The sequence below is a fragment of the Convolutriloba macropyga genome, chromosome 7 (genome assembly GCF_964194025.1).
Source record: "Convolutriloba macropyga chromosome 7, txConMacr16.3, whole genome shotgun sequence".
In the NCBI taxonomy this organism is placed as follows: domain Eukaryota; kingdom Metazoa; phylum Xenacoelomorpha; order Acoela; family Convolutidae; genus Convolutriloba; species Convolutriloba macropyga.
In genome coordinates, this window is record NC_134474.1 from 38,255,028 (window position 1) to 38,273,437 (window position 18,410).

General features: G+C 36.3%; 1 protein-coding gene across 1 annotated transcript in view; it reads left to right on the forward strand.

The window, feature by feature from the left end:
* LOC142342262 (glycine betaine transporter OpuD-like) overlaps nt 1–18,410 on the forward strand; it is a 71,111-nt gene that overhangs the window by 28,328 nt on the left and 24,373 nt on the right. Inside the window, 2 exon segments of the mRNA XM_075393540.1 lie at nt 14,134–14,249; nt 16,999–17,148. Of these exon segments, the coding sequence (XP_075249655.1) occupies nt 14,134–14,249; nt 16,999–17,148 (266 nt within the window).

Genomic DNA, 18,410 nt, shown 5'->3' on the forward strand with positions numbered 1-18,410 from the left:
AGGCGAGGAATTTTTTTGAACGAGCAACATAAACGCACCAAGTACTTACGGTCGAGCCAAAGTCTGCCCCATAGACGAGCAAAAAACTGCCCCATAGACGCACCAACTCTGCAACATAGACGAGCCAAAAACTGTCCCATACCCGCACCACTTCTGCAACATAGACGAGCTAGAAACTTTATCATAGGCGAGCTAAAGTCTGCACCATACACTTTTTAAACATCTTTTTATAGCAGTACTGTCGGAAAATTGTCTCATGTTGATTGAAAAAATCAATTTTTTGAGATTTTCCAGTATGTTCTGTGTGTGTTCCCCTCCTCCTTCTCTCATCCGGGCTGGGGACTGGCTACGGCGGAGTTACAAACAAACAAATATAGGAGAATTGGGCAGAGCACTAGAAAAAAACTAGGCTCGAAAAGCTCTCTCCAAAACAAACAACTTTATAAATGACAACTATAAATGACATGTTTATATCATGAAAAAATAATATTGAATAACTATTGAAATTACCAAGTTTGGTTTGATTTGAACAACTCCTTGACCCGATAAAATTTCTATATTTTTGAAAATAGAATCAGCGAATAAGTCGATATTTCCGATTGAAATACGAACTTTTTTACTATGGAAGTTAGGCTGACTATTCTTTTTGCATTACAACGTAAATAGTACTGGTAGCCTGGGATATCAATTTGGTTCACTTTGAGCAACTCTAAGATCCGATAAAATTCAAGTATTTTATAAAATATAATAAGCGAAAAAGCCGATAACTCCCATTTAAATACGCACTTTTTTACTATGGAAGTTAGGCTGACCATTCTTTTTGCATCACAATCTAAATAGTACTGGTAGTCTGGGATATCAATTTGGTTTACTTTGAACAACTCCCTGATTGATAAAAAAGACTTATTTTTAAAATTCCTTTTTCGAGAAATTCAAAAGTTCCGTATGAAACACTAACTTTTTTCCTAGGCAAGCGATACCAAAAATTTTTTTGTTTTACCTTCTAATTACACTGATGATACTCCATGCCGAGTTTGGTTTGATTTGAACAACTCCTTGACCCGACAAAATTTCTGTAATTTTGAAAATAGAGAAAGCGAATAATAAGCGAAAAAGCCGATATTTCCGATTGAAATACGAACTTTTTTACTATGGAAGTTAGGCTGACCATTATTTTTGCATTACAATCTAAATAATACTGGTAGTCTTGGATATCAATTTGGTTCACTTTGAACAACTCTAAGATCCGATAAAATTTAACTATTTTTTAAAATTTAATAAGCGAAAAAGCCGATATTTCCGATTGAAATACGAACTTTTTTACTATGGAAGTTTGGCTGACCATTCTTTTTGCATTACAATCTAAATAGTACTGGTAGTCTGGGATATCAAATTGGTTTACTTTGAACAACTCCTTGATTGATAAAAAAAGACCTATTTTTAAAATTCCTTTTTCGAGAAATTCAAAAGTTCCGTATGAAATACTAACTTTTTTCCTAGGTAAGCTATACCAAAAAATCTTTTTCTTTTACCTTCTCATCACACTGATGATACTCCATGCCGAGTCTGGTTTGATTTGAACAACTCCTTGAGCCGATAAAATTTCTATAATTTTGAAAATAGAGTAAGCGAATAATAAGCGAAAAAGCCGATTTTTCCGATTGAAATACGAAATTTTTTACGATGGAAGTTAGGCTGACCAGTTTTTTTGCATTACAACCTAAATAGTACTGGTAGTGGTAGTCTGGGATATCAATTTGGTTCACTTTGATCAACTCCTTGACCTGATAAAAAAGAGTTAATTTTAAAATTCCTTTTTCCAGATATTCAAAAAGTTCCGTATGAAATACTAACTTTTTCCTAGGCAAGCTATACCAAAAACTTTTTTGTTTTACATTCTAATTATACTGGTGATACTCCATGCCGAGTGTGGTTTGATTTGAACAACTCCTTGACCCGATAAAATTTCTATAATTTTGAAAATAGAGAAAGCGAATAATAAGCGAAAAAGCCGATATTTCCGATTGAAATACGAACTTTTTTACTATGGAAGTTAGGCTGACCATTCTTTTTGCATTACAACCTATATAGTACTGGTAGTCTGGGATATCAATTTGGTTCACTTTGATCAACTCCTTGACCCGATAAAAAGAATTATTTTTAAAATTCCATTTTAGAGAAATTCAAAAAGTTCCGTATGAAATACTTACTTTTTTCCTAGGCAAGCTTTACCAAAAATTATTTTTGTTTTACATTCTAATTACACTGGTGATACTCCATGCCGAGTTTGGTTTGATTTGAAAAACTGCTTGACCCGATAAAAATTCTATAGTTTTGAAAATAGAATGAGCGAATAATAAGCGAAAATGCCGATATTTCCGATTGAAATACGAACTTTTTTACTATTGAAGTTAGGCTGACCATTGTTCTTTCATTACAATTTAAATAGTACTGGTAGTTTGGTATATCAATTGGGTTCACTTTGATGAGCTCCTTGACCCGATAAAATAGACTTATTTTTAAAATTACATATTTGAAATAATCGCAAATTTCCGTACGAAAAACTAATTTTTTTCCCAGGCAAGCTATACCAAAAATTCTTTTTGTCACAGGGTCTACCTACCCTGGGGATACTCCGTACAAGGTTTGGTTTGATTTGGACAACTCCTTGAGCCGATGAAAAAGACTTTTTTTTAAAATTCTCTGATCGCGAAATTCGCAAACTTCCGTATGAAAAACTAACCTTTTTCCTAGGCAAGCTATACCAAAAATTCGTTTTTTCCTATGCTCTACCTACACAGCCGATACTCCATACTAGGTTTGGTTTGTTTGAACAACTTCTTGACCCGATAAAAAAAGACCATTTTTTAAAATTACTTATTTGAAATAACCGCAAATTTCCGTACGAAAAACTAACTTCTTTCCTAGGCAAGCTATACCAAAAACTCTTTTTGTGTTAGACTTTGAATACACGGGTGATACTCCATAGGAAGTTTGGTTTGATTTGGACGACTCCTTGACCCGACGATATAGACCTATTTTTAAAATTCGCTAATCGCGAAATTCGTAAATTTCCGTATTATATAAAAACTTTTTTTGTAGGCAAGCTCTACCAAACATTCGTTCTGGTTTACCTTCTAGATACACATGGGATACTCCATACCGAGTTTGGTTTGATTTGAACAACTCCTTGACCCGATGAAATTTCTATATTTTGAAAAAAGAATAAGCAAATAAGTCGATATTTCCGATTGAAAAACGAAATTTTTCTCTAGGAATGTTAGGCGTACCATTCTTTTTGCATTACAACCTAAATAGTAATGGTAGTCTAGGATATCAATTTGGTTCGCTTTCAACAACTCTTAGATCCGATAAAATTTAACTAATTTTTAAAATATAATAAGCGAAAATGCCGATATTTCCGATTGAAATACGAACTTTTATTATATGAAAGTTAGGCGGACCATATATTTTGAATTACAACCTAAATAGTACTGGTAGTCTGGGATATCAGTTTGGTTTACTTTGAAAGACTCCTTGACCCGATGAAAAAGACTGATTTTTAAATTTCAATAATGTCAATTTTTTCGAAATAATCGCAAATTTCCGTATGAAAACCTAACTTTTTTTGTAGGCGAACTATACCAGAAATTCTCTCTGTTTTACCTTCTAGATACACATTGGACCCTCCATTCCGAGTTTGGTTTGATTTGAAAAACTCCTTGACCCAACGAAATTTCTATATTTTTGAAAATAGAATAAGCAAGTAAGTCGAGATTTCCGACTGAAAACGAACGTTTTTCTCGGAAAGTTAGGCGGACCATTTTTTTTTGCATTACAATCTAAATAGTACTGGTATTCTGGGATATCAATTTGGTTAACTTTGAACAACTCCCTGACCCGATGAAAAAGACCTATTTTTAAAATTCAATAATCTCAATTTATTCGGAATAATCGCAAATTTCCGTACGAAAACCTAACTATTTTTGAAGGCAAGCTATAACAAAAATCCTCTCTGTTTTACCTTCTAGATACACATTGGACCCTCCATTCCGAGTTTGGTTTGATTTGAAAAACTGCTTGACCCGATAAAAATTCTATAGTTTTGAAAATAGAATGAGCGAATAATAAGCGAAAATGCCGATATTTCCGATTGAAATACGAACTTTTTTACTATTGAAGTTAGGCTGACCATTGTTCTTTCATTACAATTTAAATAGTACTGGTAGTTTGGGATATCAATTGGGTTCACTTTGATGAGCTCCTTGACCCGATAAAATAGACTTATTTTTAAAATTACATATTTGAAATAATCGCAAATTTCCGTACGAAAAACTAATTTTTTTCCCAGGCAAGCTATACCAAAAAATTCTTTTTGTCACAGGGTCTACCTACCCTGGGGATACTCCGTACAAGGTTTGGTTTGATTTGGACAACTCCTTGAGCCGATGAAAAAGACTTTTTTTTAAAATTCTCTGATCGCGAAATTCGCAAACTTCCGTATGAAAAACTAACCTTTTTCCTAGGCAAGCTATACCAAAAATTCGTTTTTTCCTATGCTCTACCTACACAGCCGATACTCCATACTAGGTTTGGTTTGTTTGAACAACTTCTTGACCCGATAAAAAAAGACCATTTTTTAAAATTACTTATTTGAAATAACCGCAAATTTCCGTACGAAAAACTAACTTCTTTCCTAGGCAAGCTATACCAAAAACTCTTTTGGGGTTAGACTTTGAATACACGGGTGATACTCCATAGGAAGTTTGGTTTGATTTGGACGACTCCTTGACCCGACGAAATAGACCTATTTTTAAAATTCGCTAATCGCGAAATTCGTAAGTTTCCGTATTATATAAAAACTTTTTTTGTAGGCAAGCTCTACCAAACATTCGTTCTGGTTTACCTTCTAGATACACATGGGATACTCCATACCGAGTTTGGTTTGATTTGAACAACTCCTTGACCCGATGAAATTTCTGTTTTTTTGAAAATAGAATAAGCAAGTAAGTCGATATTTCCGATTGAAATACGAACTTTTTTACTATGGAAGTTAGGCTGATCATTCTTTTTGCAATACAACCTAAATAGTACTGGTAGTCTGGGATATCAATTTGGTTCACTTTTTACAACTCCTTGACCTAATCAAAAAGGCCTATTTTTAAAATTAATTATTTGAAATAATCGCAAATTTCCGTATGAAAACCAAACTTTTTTCTAGGCAAGCTATACCATTTTTTTGCTTTACACTCTCATTACACTGGTGATACTCCATTCCTAGTTTGGTTTGATTTGGACAACTCCTTCGACCGATGAAAAAGACCTATTTTTATAATTCTATAATCGCAATTTATTCGAAATAATCGCAAATTTCCGTATGAAAGTTTGACTTTTTTCCTAGGCGAGCTATACCATACATTCTTTTTGTTTCAAACTCTAAATACACTGGTGATACTCCATGCCGAGTTGGGTTTGATTTGGACAAATCCTTGACCCGATGAAAAAGACCTATTTAGCCATTGTTAGCACTATACAAACTTTTGTTGTCACTTTGACTCATCTAGATCTAATAGTAAAGAAATCAGACGAATACAAAAAACGCAAATTTTTCTGTTTCAGAACTAAACATTTCTCATGTACAACGTCTCAGAGTATTGAAAACAAAACCCGAAATTGAACAATTTTAAGTTACAACAAATTAATTTTCAATTCTGAATTCTAGAAAACAGTACTGTCAACTACAGTTTCAACTAGAGTAGAAGATTACTACAAACTCGTCTCATAGGAACTGATTTCAAATTTAAAAAGTCAGTTTTAGGTAAATCAACGATAAACAAATACGGAGACATTCCGCATATAGTCAGTGTAGATCATGTGCAGAAAATTTGGGAAAATTTAATCATGTTCAGTCCCAGTTCGTCTAAATTCCATTTAGAACAATAAGAGATTCTTAATGTGAAGTATTTATTGAAACCGTGGTGTCCATACTTGAACTTGAGTCCTCAGTGAGATCAACAATTTCGGTAGCCTTTTAAAGCAGCTCAACCTATTCTGATAGCTCCTCAATCTTCGTTCTTAACTCTGAAAGTTGCTTTTTGATTTCATCAATATCCGAGCTTCTTGGTCTGGTGGAGGGAGAAGATGCCGTCGGCCGCACCCAGATTAGTCTAGAACCTCTGAGAGCGATGGTTGACCGCAGCATTTTGTCAAACTGAAAAACGTTTATTCCATTAGGTCATTTCTTTGGGATCATGGGGAGCCTTGAAAAAGGAGTTCGAAGGCATGCTATTATAACTTAGCTGATAGGCTTGTAGTGCAAACTAATGATTACAAAGAAAAGTATCGTCAACTTTACTCAATTACACTTCAATAAAACGCAAAATTCAGACTATGAGGACAAAAATGATTAATAGTAAGCAACAAGAGCAATTAGCTCAAAGGACAAGTAAAGAAAACAATGAGATACATAAAAGCTGTAGATTTTCAAAAAGTTTGCTAACGAAATAGGTTATGTTCAAAGTTCTTCAATAGCGTAATGAAGTACGTTTCATCTTTCAAATTTAGACACAAAAAATTGTGAGAAACGCTGCATAAGGGAATTTTTAAAATTTCGTCAGTACTTGCAACGGAAAATCCATAAGGCATCGATTTAGGGAGCTCATTGCTTAACCTAATTTTTTTCAGTATGCGAAATTGCCTCAAAAGAACCATTTTCTCTGGAGCTTCGAGGAAAAAAAGAATTTCGCCTACCAAATTTCTTTCCTGCACGATTGTAACGAAACGATCAGCTGACGAATCTCTCCCATAGCCAGCCGAAGACAAAAAGAATTCTCCTCGGTCTCAACAAAAGACTCTGTAATCGGGATACTTTACGCGGAAATCTTTGATTTCAGTCATTTCAGCGAGGCTATAGCAGTCGTCAAAATCCTTTGGAGCTCCAAACTTCACCATCATAGCACTCAAACAATCATTTTCTATTTCGATCTTTTGGATAAGTTTCGCTCGAATGAAACGCTGCACAATCAATTGACAGTGATTAACTGTGCCAGTTAGCGATGCAATTAGAAGTCGATTAGCCGATTCAAAAATGGCAGCTGACGTCACGAAGAGTGGTCCAATGTTCTTTACTTGCCATCCAAGATGTCTATTTTTTCTGTTTTTTCATTCATGCTGACGCAAAACTCATTGAGCTGTTTATCGTCAAATTCGGTAATTTCACTGCTTTCATAAGGTTCACGAAGAGCAGAAACAAGTTTGCAGAGATCGTTCTTATTGCTTAATTTATATTCGCCAAAGAAGTAGGGCGCCAGTAAAAGGGGGGAGAGTTAAAGTAGCACAGTTTTAACCTCTTTGGCTTTGAAGCTGCTAATGGAATCCAGAGGGCGGACAGTGTTTTTTAATTCCTTTGGCAACGAAATTTTTGATAACGTTTCATTAAATTGACTTTTGTGTTCTGCTCTCCTTTGCTCGTAAAAGAATGTGATTTGGTCTTTGCCAACACCCAAAAATAACTGATGCATGGGATCAATTGGAGAAGATAAAGGTCATTTCGGAATTATCGAGAGAATTGCACTTCTGCATTTAACGCATTGTGTTCTCTTTTCGCTATCCCCTTTCCTTCCAAATTTTGCACGGAGTTCTTCAACGCTGCCGCTCTCCAATTCAGAGATGTTCAGCAAATGGGATTCCGGAGTCCGCATAACAAATTTTTCATGGGGTGGATAACGATGGGATCCACTGTAGTGTTCACAGCGCTGGGTGCACAATGTGCATCCATAATACCCATTAAACGGTTTCATTTGCATTACTTTGGTTTTGCAACTAAATCAGCGACAAAAAGAATTGGTTGGAAAGTTACTGTAATGCTGGTACCATTGAACACAAAAGACTCAGTCGGATGCAGCTGTTTTTTTCATTTGTTCCAGTATCAAAGTAAAGTCAGGATAGCCTGTTCCAACAAACAGCGACACAAGGACAATGTTTTGAAAAAGCTGTCGTTTTATCGGAGGAAGGTCAGCAAAAGCTACGAAAACTGGCCAAGCAGATAATGGTGGTGACTTGGATACATTTGCAGAATCAGAGTTCAAAATCAATCGTAATATGACCCTACTATTCACTAAAGTCAGAGATGGAATGCGAATATCACAATTGGGGGGTTTGTTTTTGTCATAAGTTAACATTTCCGGCAATGAAGTCGTAGCATTATCTACAAGAAGAGATCTAAAGTTGAGAAAAATAAGTTCAACATTTTCTACATATTTTTCCTCGTTTTGATACTTCAGATATAAATCTTTGAACCAAGATTTGAGAGACCATGATGCCAATGACTGGTTTGAAAAGAGCCTCTGGTTGCGTCTGAGAAGATCATTCAAGAGCGCATCCGACCCATTGTGCTTTGAAACGATCGCAACAAGAGAGGCCGCAAGACTAACAGGTGTAAGACACACACTTCATGGGGCTTGGTGTGTCCACCAAGTGCTAAAGACGATGAAACGCCTTCATCTGCACACTCGCTTGTTGTTGAGTTTGTTTCGAAATCAAGGTCATTTTGGATTTCACAAATCGAGTCAGGGTCCTGCATATATTGTAACGCCGTTTCGGAACCATCTACGGCTTCTATTTCAACATCAGAAGTTGCTTTCAGTTCAGAAGCTGAGGGTTCGTTGTCTTTTGCATCAGATCCCTGTGTTATTGAACTAGAGTCATCGTTCTCCAATGCATCATAAAATCTATTCATATCAGCCAACTGATCAGCTCTATGATTTGACTAGCACATTTTGATTGTTTTCTTAGATTTTTGACGTCTTTTGAACGGTGGCATAGGTCCACTCTGATAATTGCTTGAGAATTTCTCAACGACGTGCTTTTCAGAATGGCCACACAGACAATTCTCGATACCTTCACCAAAAAAAAATTTCACTGTAATAGATAACCAATTCTTCTCCAATGCCAATTTCGCGCCGAGCACGAAGTCTGACGCACTCGCGTCCATTGAAGCCACCTGCCAAATAATAGTCGCAATTGGGTTGACACGAGTGATTGGCCCATCGCGCAATGCCAACCAGGTGTTTTTCGCCTTCCATTAGCGACCAATTGTCCAACACTTGATCTGTTCTTGTTTTTCCGAGCAAACCAACACTAAACTTAATTTCTCCTTGCCGAATGACACTCCCCGTTCTATTCATCAGGCAAAAGCCACCAAATGCGTCAGGTTGAATTCTTAATCCGGCCGAAAAAGCAGCTGTGTAAATTTCATTCATATCATCAAATAGCTTCTGTAGTTTGCTATTGCTCTTTCTCAAATCGGTAAACTGCTCAACAGAGACCATATTGGCTAAATGATGAGGAACTCGATCTGTGGTCTCAAGATTACTTAATGAAACATGACCTTCTGTTTGCGCAAGCATCTCACAGAAATCCATAACTTCTGAATTAGAATTTTAATTTGATTCATATGTACTCTACTTTTTTATTACGTTATCTCATAATTCAATAAATTAAGAGTTGTCAACAGTTGATATCTTATGAACCCACGAGAATGTTTAACTACTCAGGTACTTCTTAATTCTGGGCATTTCAAATAGATAAAAGCTCTGATTTGGGAAACCTGAATTTTCAGATAAACGTTTGTACTTAACTGTATTAGCGATAGTACTTCGATATACATTATCAGTGATTGTTTAACTGCACGGCAATGAATTTGCAAAGCCTTGTTAGGAAACGCACACAAATAAACAAAAAATAAGCATTGCGTAAATCTAATGGCTAGCAATTTTATCAACTTTAACATAAAATCATCTCTAAGCAATCTTACCATAAATAAGTAAGTAAAACTAAGCATCTTCAAAGCATGGTTTTTTCACTCATTGTATTTTGAAACACATGACCCAGGTAAAAACTGATCCTCAGTGAAAATTTTCATCGATTTTATTGAAGGGATCCTGTACCCTGTTCTGTAGTTGCGCTGTTACTAGTGCATTGAGGATTTTGATCGGGTGTCGTTTGGATAGCTTGAGCAGAAACTGCGTTTCTCAAGAAAGATTTTCTTTCTCTGCCCGCCTGATTGTCAGCCAACTTTGCCTTTTCAAATGCCAATCGTGGCGTAAGAGGGTACTTCTGTGAGACAACTTCTGAAACAAGAGCCTGTTTCTTACCATTAAACCCATGAATATTGTGATACCAGATCTTACAGCATATTCTAAACACTCTCTACAAACAATGGTATTCATGATGCGACGTTAGATACCTGAATGTTGTTCTTTAAAACTTAAAGAGGCGTAACGGATTTTTTAGCATTTGAACTTAGCACTTTTTTTGGCGCTCCAACTCTTTTGGGTGAGTTGGCACTGTCAATCATTTGATCTGTTAGGCCGTCAACTCCAAAGATTTCTTTTCTCAAACTGCGCCCGAGAAGAGAGGGATGAGAATCTGCACGGATAGTCATCAAAGCTACGCCATTGAACATTACGGGTTTTTTTGGGTAGGCAGTGAGAAGATCTGCATTTTCATCCACACTTTGAAAACCACGCTTCTTAATAACTGACAGCTCTCTGATATCTCTCATCTACAAGAAAAAATCTGCGTTTGTTCTAATATAATGTTGTAAAATTTGAACTCTACCTAGGGCAAGTAATGACCAAATTCAAAATCAATCAGCATGATCACTTTACATTATGCAATCCTAATTTTTCCAATTAACAAAAGTAAATTGATACCTGACAAAGCTTGGAAACTTGCGATACATACCGATTCTTCACAAGATTCGAAAATCTTCCTTCTCTTTTTGTCAGAACTCTTTTTCAAAGTACCAGCCACTTTTAGAGCCCTGTCCTTTCTCTCCTCATGTTTCTCTATAAAGCTCACAAACTTGTCACAACCAGAATCGCTGCACTGCTAACAAATGAATAATGGCCTGATAGGCAAGAAAGGGGAAAGGTACAACAAAAAGCTTAAGGTGACTCGATATTGGAAAACTTGAGTCGTTAACAGAAACAATATATGCTTATTTATCTTAGCTCGCTAAATGTAATCGATCAGAAGACCTAAAAACATTGTTAACACTTATCATTTTAGACCTTGCTCAAATTTTAAATCAATTCAACAAATAAGCAGTTGGAAAACGATTACTCATAGAAAACCTACAGTAGCTACATCGACAAAACATATGAACTGAACCTGACTTCAGCTACATTTCTAATTTGAAGCCCTGCAGCCCTTTCCGCATCATCCTCTGAACGAAAGAGAAGCAGAGGACTTTCAGTCTGGACTCCTGTTGGAGCCCCAGAAGTAGAGGCAATTTGATTTGAATTCCTTTTTCCTTGAGAAACAATTCTCTCTCTTGCTTCAGTCACTGCTTGCACTACGGGGTTTAAAGACTGAGTGGAAGTCGGAGTAACCAGTTGAACGTGAGATTGAGATTCATTTACATTTGTGACTGATCGAACACTGTGCTGCTCTTTACTTCAAACTTTTTGCCCTTTTGATTGATCTTCGGAGTTCAGATAAAGCAAAGGCAAACCTTTACTGAGCCTTCGCTCAGCATGCGTTTTGAACGCTGTAGCAGTTTTAGCGTTTCCTCTTCCAGGAAAAGTACACTCGCAAGGCAAACTTTTGTAAATAATTGAAAACTTATCGCCTGGTTTTAAAGCCAATTTTTCATCACTCGTAGTTCCAAATGGCCATTTATCACCTTCTAGTGAGGAAATCGGTACTTTTGTACCATTAGTGAAAACAAATTTGGTGTCCCTGTGCTTGTATCGCTCATGTAGGGCGACAGCAGTCTCAGGGTCTGTTTAAAAAAACGTTTCTTTTATAGACTTAGATGATGATTGAGCTGCTTTCTGAGAACTGGTACTTACTTTTTGAGACATAGCACCAAACATTTTCCAATTTACTTTTGCATACTGAGTTATAAGGTAAAAGCCACATCTGTGTCACTTAAAGGCAAACGTTGATTAGAACTGTCAAAATAGACTTCTTAATTTACTGAATCAAAAAACGTGATCACAACATCCCTACAGACAAATGATTAGCACAAAACTGAAAATGAAAATCTATTAGATCTAGATCGCAATAAGTACAAAACATCCAAAAAACATAATATGGCAGACTATCTGCAAAAATTTTGATGACCAGTAATTTTAAAGACGGCAGAACATTAAACAAAACAATTGAATTGACTTTTGTTCTGAATCCTTCTTTTGTTTGCGGGCTTGTTGCTTTTTCAGTTTTGCTTCTTGGCTGTATTTACCCGTTTTCTCGAAGCGCTGTTTTACATTTAAGCCTGCTTTATTTGCTGCTCTTTTGGCAAGACGTCTAGCTTCGGGAAAAATCCTCATTGGGAACTTCCGCTGAACGGCACCTGACAACCGATAAAAAGCATTAAAACCCATTGCTTATAAAGCAGCTCCAATGCTAACTACTGACAACAACGTCTAATTTATTTTTCAAGGAGATGCATAGCTAAAAAATTTGAGACAAAGTTAGTTTCTAGCCGTTTATTTTGTTGATGGACTTGATAAACAGCAATTTTTTTAACATTTTAGTAAGTACTTAATTTTTGCACTTACGGCAAAAATGTTAACATTTGATCCATAGTTACACAAGTTCGCTTCAACTCCTGCGATTTTTGCGAATTTGGAATCGAATTTGGAATAAAATCTAATTTTTAATAACTTAGAAAAAAATTAACCTGAAGAACATGGGCACCCTCAAGTGAAGAAGACCCAACATCTGACACATTTCCTTCTGTACATGGTACTACAGTGGTTTGCAATACACTACCACTGTTTTGGGATTGGGACTGAACGTCAACAATAGGATCTTTTGTAGAACCGCTAAGACCAAGTTCAACATTCAACTCCTCTAGAGAATCAATCATGTTCCCGACCCCCTGCTGGACAACAAGGTACGGTCTTAGTTTGTTATCCTTATAGAGTACTGCCTGTTTTCTTTCTGTTTACAATAACTTCTCCTTCAAAGACTTTTCCCCCCACATATCAGACTCGGCATCTATGATCCGTACATCATCTTTTTCCACACTCATTTTTAACCATTGGAACCTGCTTGCCATCTTTGCAACTCTGAAGTACTTATCAACACATAGGATCATAATCTCATAGCCCAGCTTCAATTCGGGTCAAATCACAGTGAATAAAGAAATTATAGCCTGTTATGTTTCTAATAAAAACCGTTTAGAATTTCGGCAATCAAATTTTTTTTATCAGATAACGGGATTGAAATACTCACTGTTCAGGCCTCTGAATTATGCTTTTTTTGGCTGCATCTGAAACGCCTCGCTTTTTAGCCGCAGCAGGTAAAGCACCCGCTGGAAAACCACAATAAATTTTTAGCCGCAGCAGGTAAAGCACCCGCTGAAACGCCCTATTACGTTTTTAGACGCAACAGGTAAGGCACCCACTGAAACGCCTTAGCCGCAGCAGGTAATGCACCCGCTGAAAGCCGCAATAATTTTTAGCCGCAGCAGGTAAAGCTCCCGCTGAAACGCCATATTGCTTTTTAAGCCGCAGCAGGTAAAGCACCCGCTGGAAAACCGCAATAATTCTTTAGCTGCAGCAGGTAAAGCACCTGCTGAAATGCCCTATTACATTTTTAGACGCAGCAGGTAAAGAATCCGCTGAAACGCCATATTTTTTTTTAAAGCCGCAGCAGGTAAAGCACCCGCTGAACGTCGCAATACTTTTAAGCCGCAGCAGGTAATGCACCCGTTGAACGCCGCAATAGTTTTTTAGCCGCAGCAGATAAAGCACCCGCTGGAAAACCGCAATAATTTTTTAGCCGCAGCAGGTAAAGCACCCACTGAAACGCCCTATTACATTCTAAGACGCAGCAGGTAAGGTTTTGAACGAGGCAAATTCTGGATCATAGACATATTTGGTCTGCCTGGGTATTTTCAAAAACGAAAATGGTCTGGATGGGTATTTTCATAGATCATTTTGAACAAGCACCTCAACCTGGGTTAAGATCAGCAGTTGCATCAAGTGTTCATAATAGGGTCTTTGAAATCAGTCTTTGAAGTGTGGTAAGAAGAATTATTTTTAAGAGATTAGATAGATATGTTCATTATAATCTTTTACTTTCACAGAGAGCTCTGAATGAACTCTACTTTTCCAGGTTTGCATGGATGGGCCCTTTACTCCCTGGTTGGATGTCTGGCAGGATTCATGGCCTACAGACATGGGTTTCCCATGAAACTGTCCTCCTGCTTTTATCCAATTCTGGGCAAAAAGGTATGAGCAATGCCTAGTTAAATTGTTCATGTAAAGTTAGAAATGCTGCTTTCATAAAACTTATAAAATTATAACCATATGGTTAAATAACCTTGAAACAAACAATACTTCAAATAATTCAAGCATAAATTATAAACATCAATCCATTTTCTTAAAGAATCACATTATTTTGGGAGAATAACTTTGGCGTCAAGTAATGAATTTTGAACTTAATCATTCTTCATGCTCCATTTTTACAACATACACTATGTTACCAGGAAGCTCCGTACAGCATGATTTCTACTTTTAAAGCATAAGCATTTCGTTCTGCATAAGCATGATTTGCGCTAAGCCTCAAAAAGGTGTGAAATTTAGCTGTGAAATTTCAGTGTGAGTTTTTGTGTGAAATTTCAGTCTCGTTTTCTCCGCTTAAGCAGAAAAGATGGTTAAACCGCTTTGTTCTTTCCCTGTTTGCCAAGTTGTTATGCTATGAGATGTCGGATTTTTTTGGACGAAAATGCAAAAACAACTCAAATTGAATCCCGTGCACGGAAACAGTGCACAGCATGCATACAAACGTTATCTAAAAAATAACAGTTTCGAGGCCAAAAAAATCGAACTGAAGACCACCAAAACTGTCAAAATAATTCCAAAGTTATTTAGCGATGTTTTATAAGATCCTAAAAACCTCATAGTTACTCAGTGTTTTCTCTTGCTACAATTTAATTTAGGGAGCTAAAGTCAGATGAATTCTCAAAAAGTTTGGAGCTTTCTGAAATGGTGTGTATATGCTCAAGCAGCCTTTCTCTTACTAGCAAAATGTTTTTACTGATGAAATAAGGGTGCACATTTTCAGTGACGGAAGTATTCGAGTTTTTCGAAGAAATGGAACGTGATTTCTTCGAAAAAAAAACAAAAAATTTCGGAGAAACAACTTAGTTTGTAAAATTACGAAGAGAAAATGCACATTTTAAGCACATTAATTTCAACAAGATAATGCTCCTGGGCATAAATCAAAGATTATCGGTTATTTTTCTAAGAAAAGAAGTGGAAGATGCAGAATGGCCGGCATATAGTCCAGATCTAAACCCAATCGAAAATCTATTGGTAAATTTGAAGCAGTGATTACGAAAAGACAGTTCCTTGGAAAAATTTAGAAGAAGTGTCAGACACTTGGAACAAAATTGACCAGATGTCATTAGTAACCTGTTTTAAAACTACAGAAACCATTTGCTATACGTTAAAAAAGCTGAAGGTGTAATGACGCGTTCTAAGAAAACAAATTTGAAATCAAAATATTGTATTATTTGATTATTCTAATGTTTTTTAAAAATCTTTAGGTGTATGTAGGTTTTTGGTATCAAAGTGTATCTCCCCCTAGGGGCAATCAAATTTGAACAGTCCAAGTGCACAAAAACGTCTACGAGATTTATTTTTCACAGCATTACAAAAAATTAGACTCAAAATACTTTTTATTGCATCTAAAAGTAACTGCGATATAGTTTGTGTTTATGTATAAGCTTCTTCTCATTGGTACTGTTCTTGAATCACACACAGTTGAATGAATTCAATGCTCTGCTCTCAGATTTTTGCACAAAAGCTTAGGAACCCTCAATACCAAGAAAAGGCAAAACTTAAAAACCCCAAACTCTTCCCGGATTATTTTTGATAATAAAAATACGTTTTAATTGCTCCATTCTGTCTATTATGAGATTTTTAAAAACTGATTGAAGCGCCAATCATTTAAGATTTTAAAATTTGTTCAAAACTGTGCTCTTAAAATCTCTAATTGCTATTGTTAACTTTTTCCTTTTCTTAAAACATTTAAGTATTGCAAACTTGACACTTCGAATTTTATTTATTTTATAAATCACTCTTTCTCTTCAAAGGTTCTGGGGACGTTTCTTTTCCCCCGAGGTTAATTTGACTATTTTTGCGCTCTAAAGCACTTCTAGATGTTAAATTTTTCAGGAACAATCCACTGAGTGGCCATTGTGAAAGCAGTTTTGACTTGAAAACCACAATTCCGACCTCCAAAGATATTGCAATAACCACAAAATATTATGAATTTTACTCGCAATTTTACCTAGAACCAAATTCAGAAAAACTTTGTTCAAATTTATATAAGAATTTAACGGCACCTTGGATCAGGTTTTATCTCTTTGCCTTTGTAATCAATATTGGGTTTCCGTTCTTACTTTTTTGTAGAGCATAGAAAATAAGTTTTGTCTGCATCTAATTTCAATTGGTTTCATTTAAATATGTAATATTTTCTTTCAACATTCAAGCAAATTTTTCGAAACTTTTCATTTGCAGATTTGAATTTGCAGATCAAGCTGTTGTCATCTGCAAACTTAATCATGTCAAACTAGCCTTCAATTTGTTTTTAAAAATGGATAAGGTAAAATAAAATTAGCGCCTAAAAACTGTAGCTTGGAGAACACCATGGCTATATTGAGGATTTCTGAAAATACGTTTACAGGTTTGACGCATTGAGTTCTATTACTGAGGAGAGGTTTGAGAAGAGAAACAGCTATGAGATCTAAAAACACTGCTTCAATTTTATTATCATTCTCCATTTTGCTTGCAACTGCTTCGGTGAAATAGATTAAAGCATCGTTACGAATTTGTTTGCAAAAAGAGAGTTGATGCTTTTGTTTTTCTCTTATTTTGGTTTATTTTGTGCGCTAATTCAGATTTGTCCTGCAAAATATGCAGCAACGTTTTTGAGCAGGGTTGAACAAAGTTGTTAACTCGGGAACTGTTTCAGTGTTTTGGCTGGCTCGGAGACGTTATCGACATTCTATCAATCGTAACCACTCTATTTGGAGTATGCACCAGCCTGGGGTTGGGAGCCATCCAGATAAACTCTGGGTTGCACATCCTCAATGAAGATATCCCAGAGACAGACTGGGTCAGGGTAAGTACATCAAACTCTAGTACTTCTAATAATTTCCTCGCATCATACCTCAAGGTGTTATTTTGTAACCTTGCGCGCGGTTACATTGACTCAATAGCTTAGTGTAAGTAAACAATCGGCAACCAGAAAATAGTTGCAAAATCTGTTAGACTAGTTGACTTGGCGAAACTTTGTTAAATCAGTCATGCTCACTTTTTAACACACATACACACACATAAACACACACACGCAAGCACAATACTATTTAAGTACAACCAGAGGTGAAAGAAGCTATATACACAGTTATATACACAGTAAGAGGAGTTTTAGTTGAAAAAAAATAGAGTTTGAGAAGTTCAAGAAGTTTTTGTTAAGACTTAAAGTTCTATACAACTGTAGTAGAAGACTGTCTCTGCCTCAGATGCACTCAGCCATTTCAAGTACCATGGGGGACTTCTGCTGGCTGAACATGACGTATACAAACGCTATTGGATCGTTTTCTTGGCTAGCCTCGTGCAAATTGTTTAAAATGAGTGTGATAGTTTCTTCAGGTAAGTATGATGAATAAAAACAAAAATAAAAAAAAATTGAATGGGAAAACATTGAATGCTCGATGGGTTTGGGTGAGACTCGAACCCATGCGTGTTGATGTTCTGTTTCTTCGAGGTAATAGTTCACTGCACTGAGTTGACTTACGTGTCTGCAGGTTTTTTGTTTCAAAGCTTCGTTCTTTCAATGTTTAAGTCGTTGCGAATTTAAAACGTAGATCGACAAACTGACTCAAACGGTTTGGAACCGAAGCTCCCAGTTCTGCTGTTTTATTAGCGGTCCGCGCTAAGTGTCATGGTTGATGTTACAAAAATTCAGCTTTTTTCAAAAATGTTACTGTTCGCTTGATTCAATTATAGCTAGGGCTTAGATCGGTGGATCTAGTGAGAAATCAAGTAGAAATGAGAGGCTTCGAAAGAAGGCGTAAATGTTGGTCAATAACTACGCATAATAGATGACAGCTGTGATCTGTTCAGCCCCGAATAGACTAGGCGAGCGGCTGACCGAACAGATGAAGACAATTGAATGAGATTGACAGAGAATGACAAAGACTGAGTTGTATTTGGTGCCGAATTGACTAGGCGAGCGGCTGGCCGAATACATTTAACACGTCTGATTATTCTGTTGTTTTTCATTTTGTTAAAATAGCGGGGAAAAATAAATTAAAATAAGGAAAGTTGGAGGCAACTGTGCTGGACTCGAACCCCGGTCGGAGAAAAGAAATGTTCATTCTT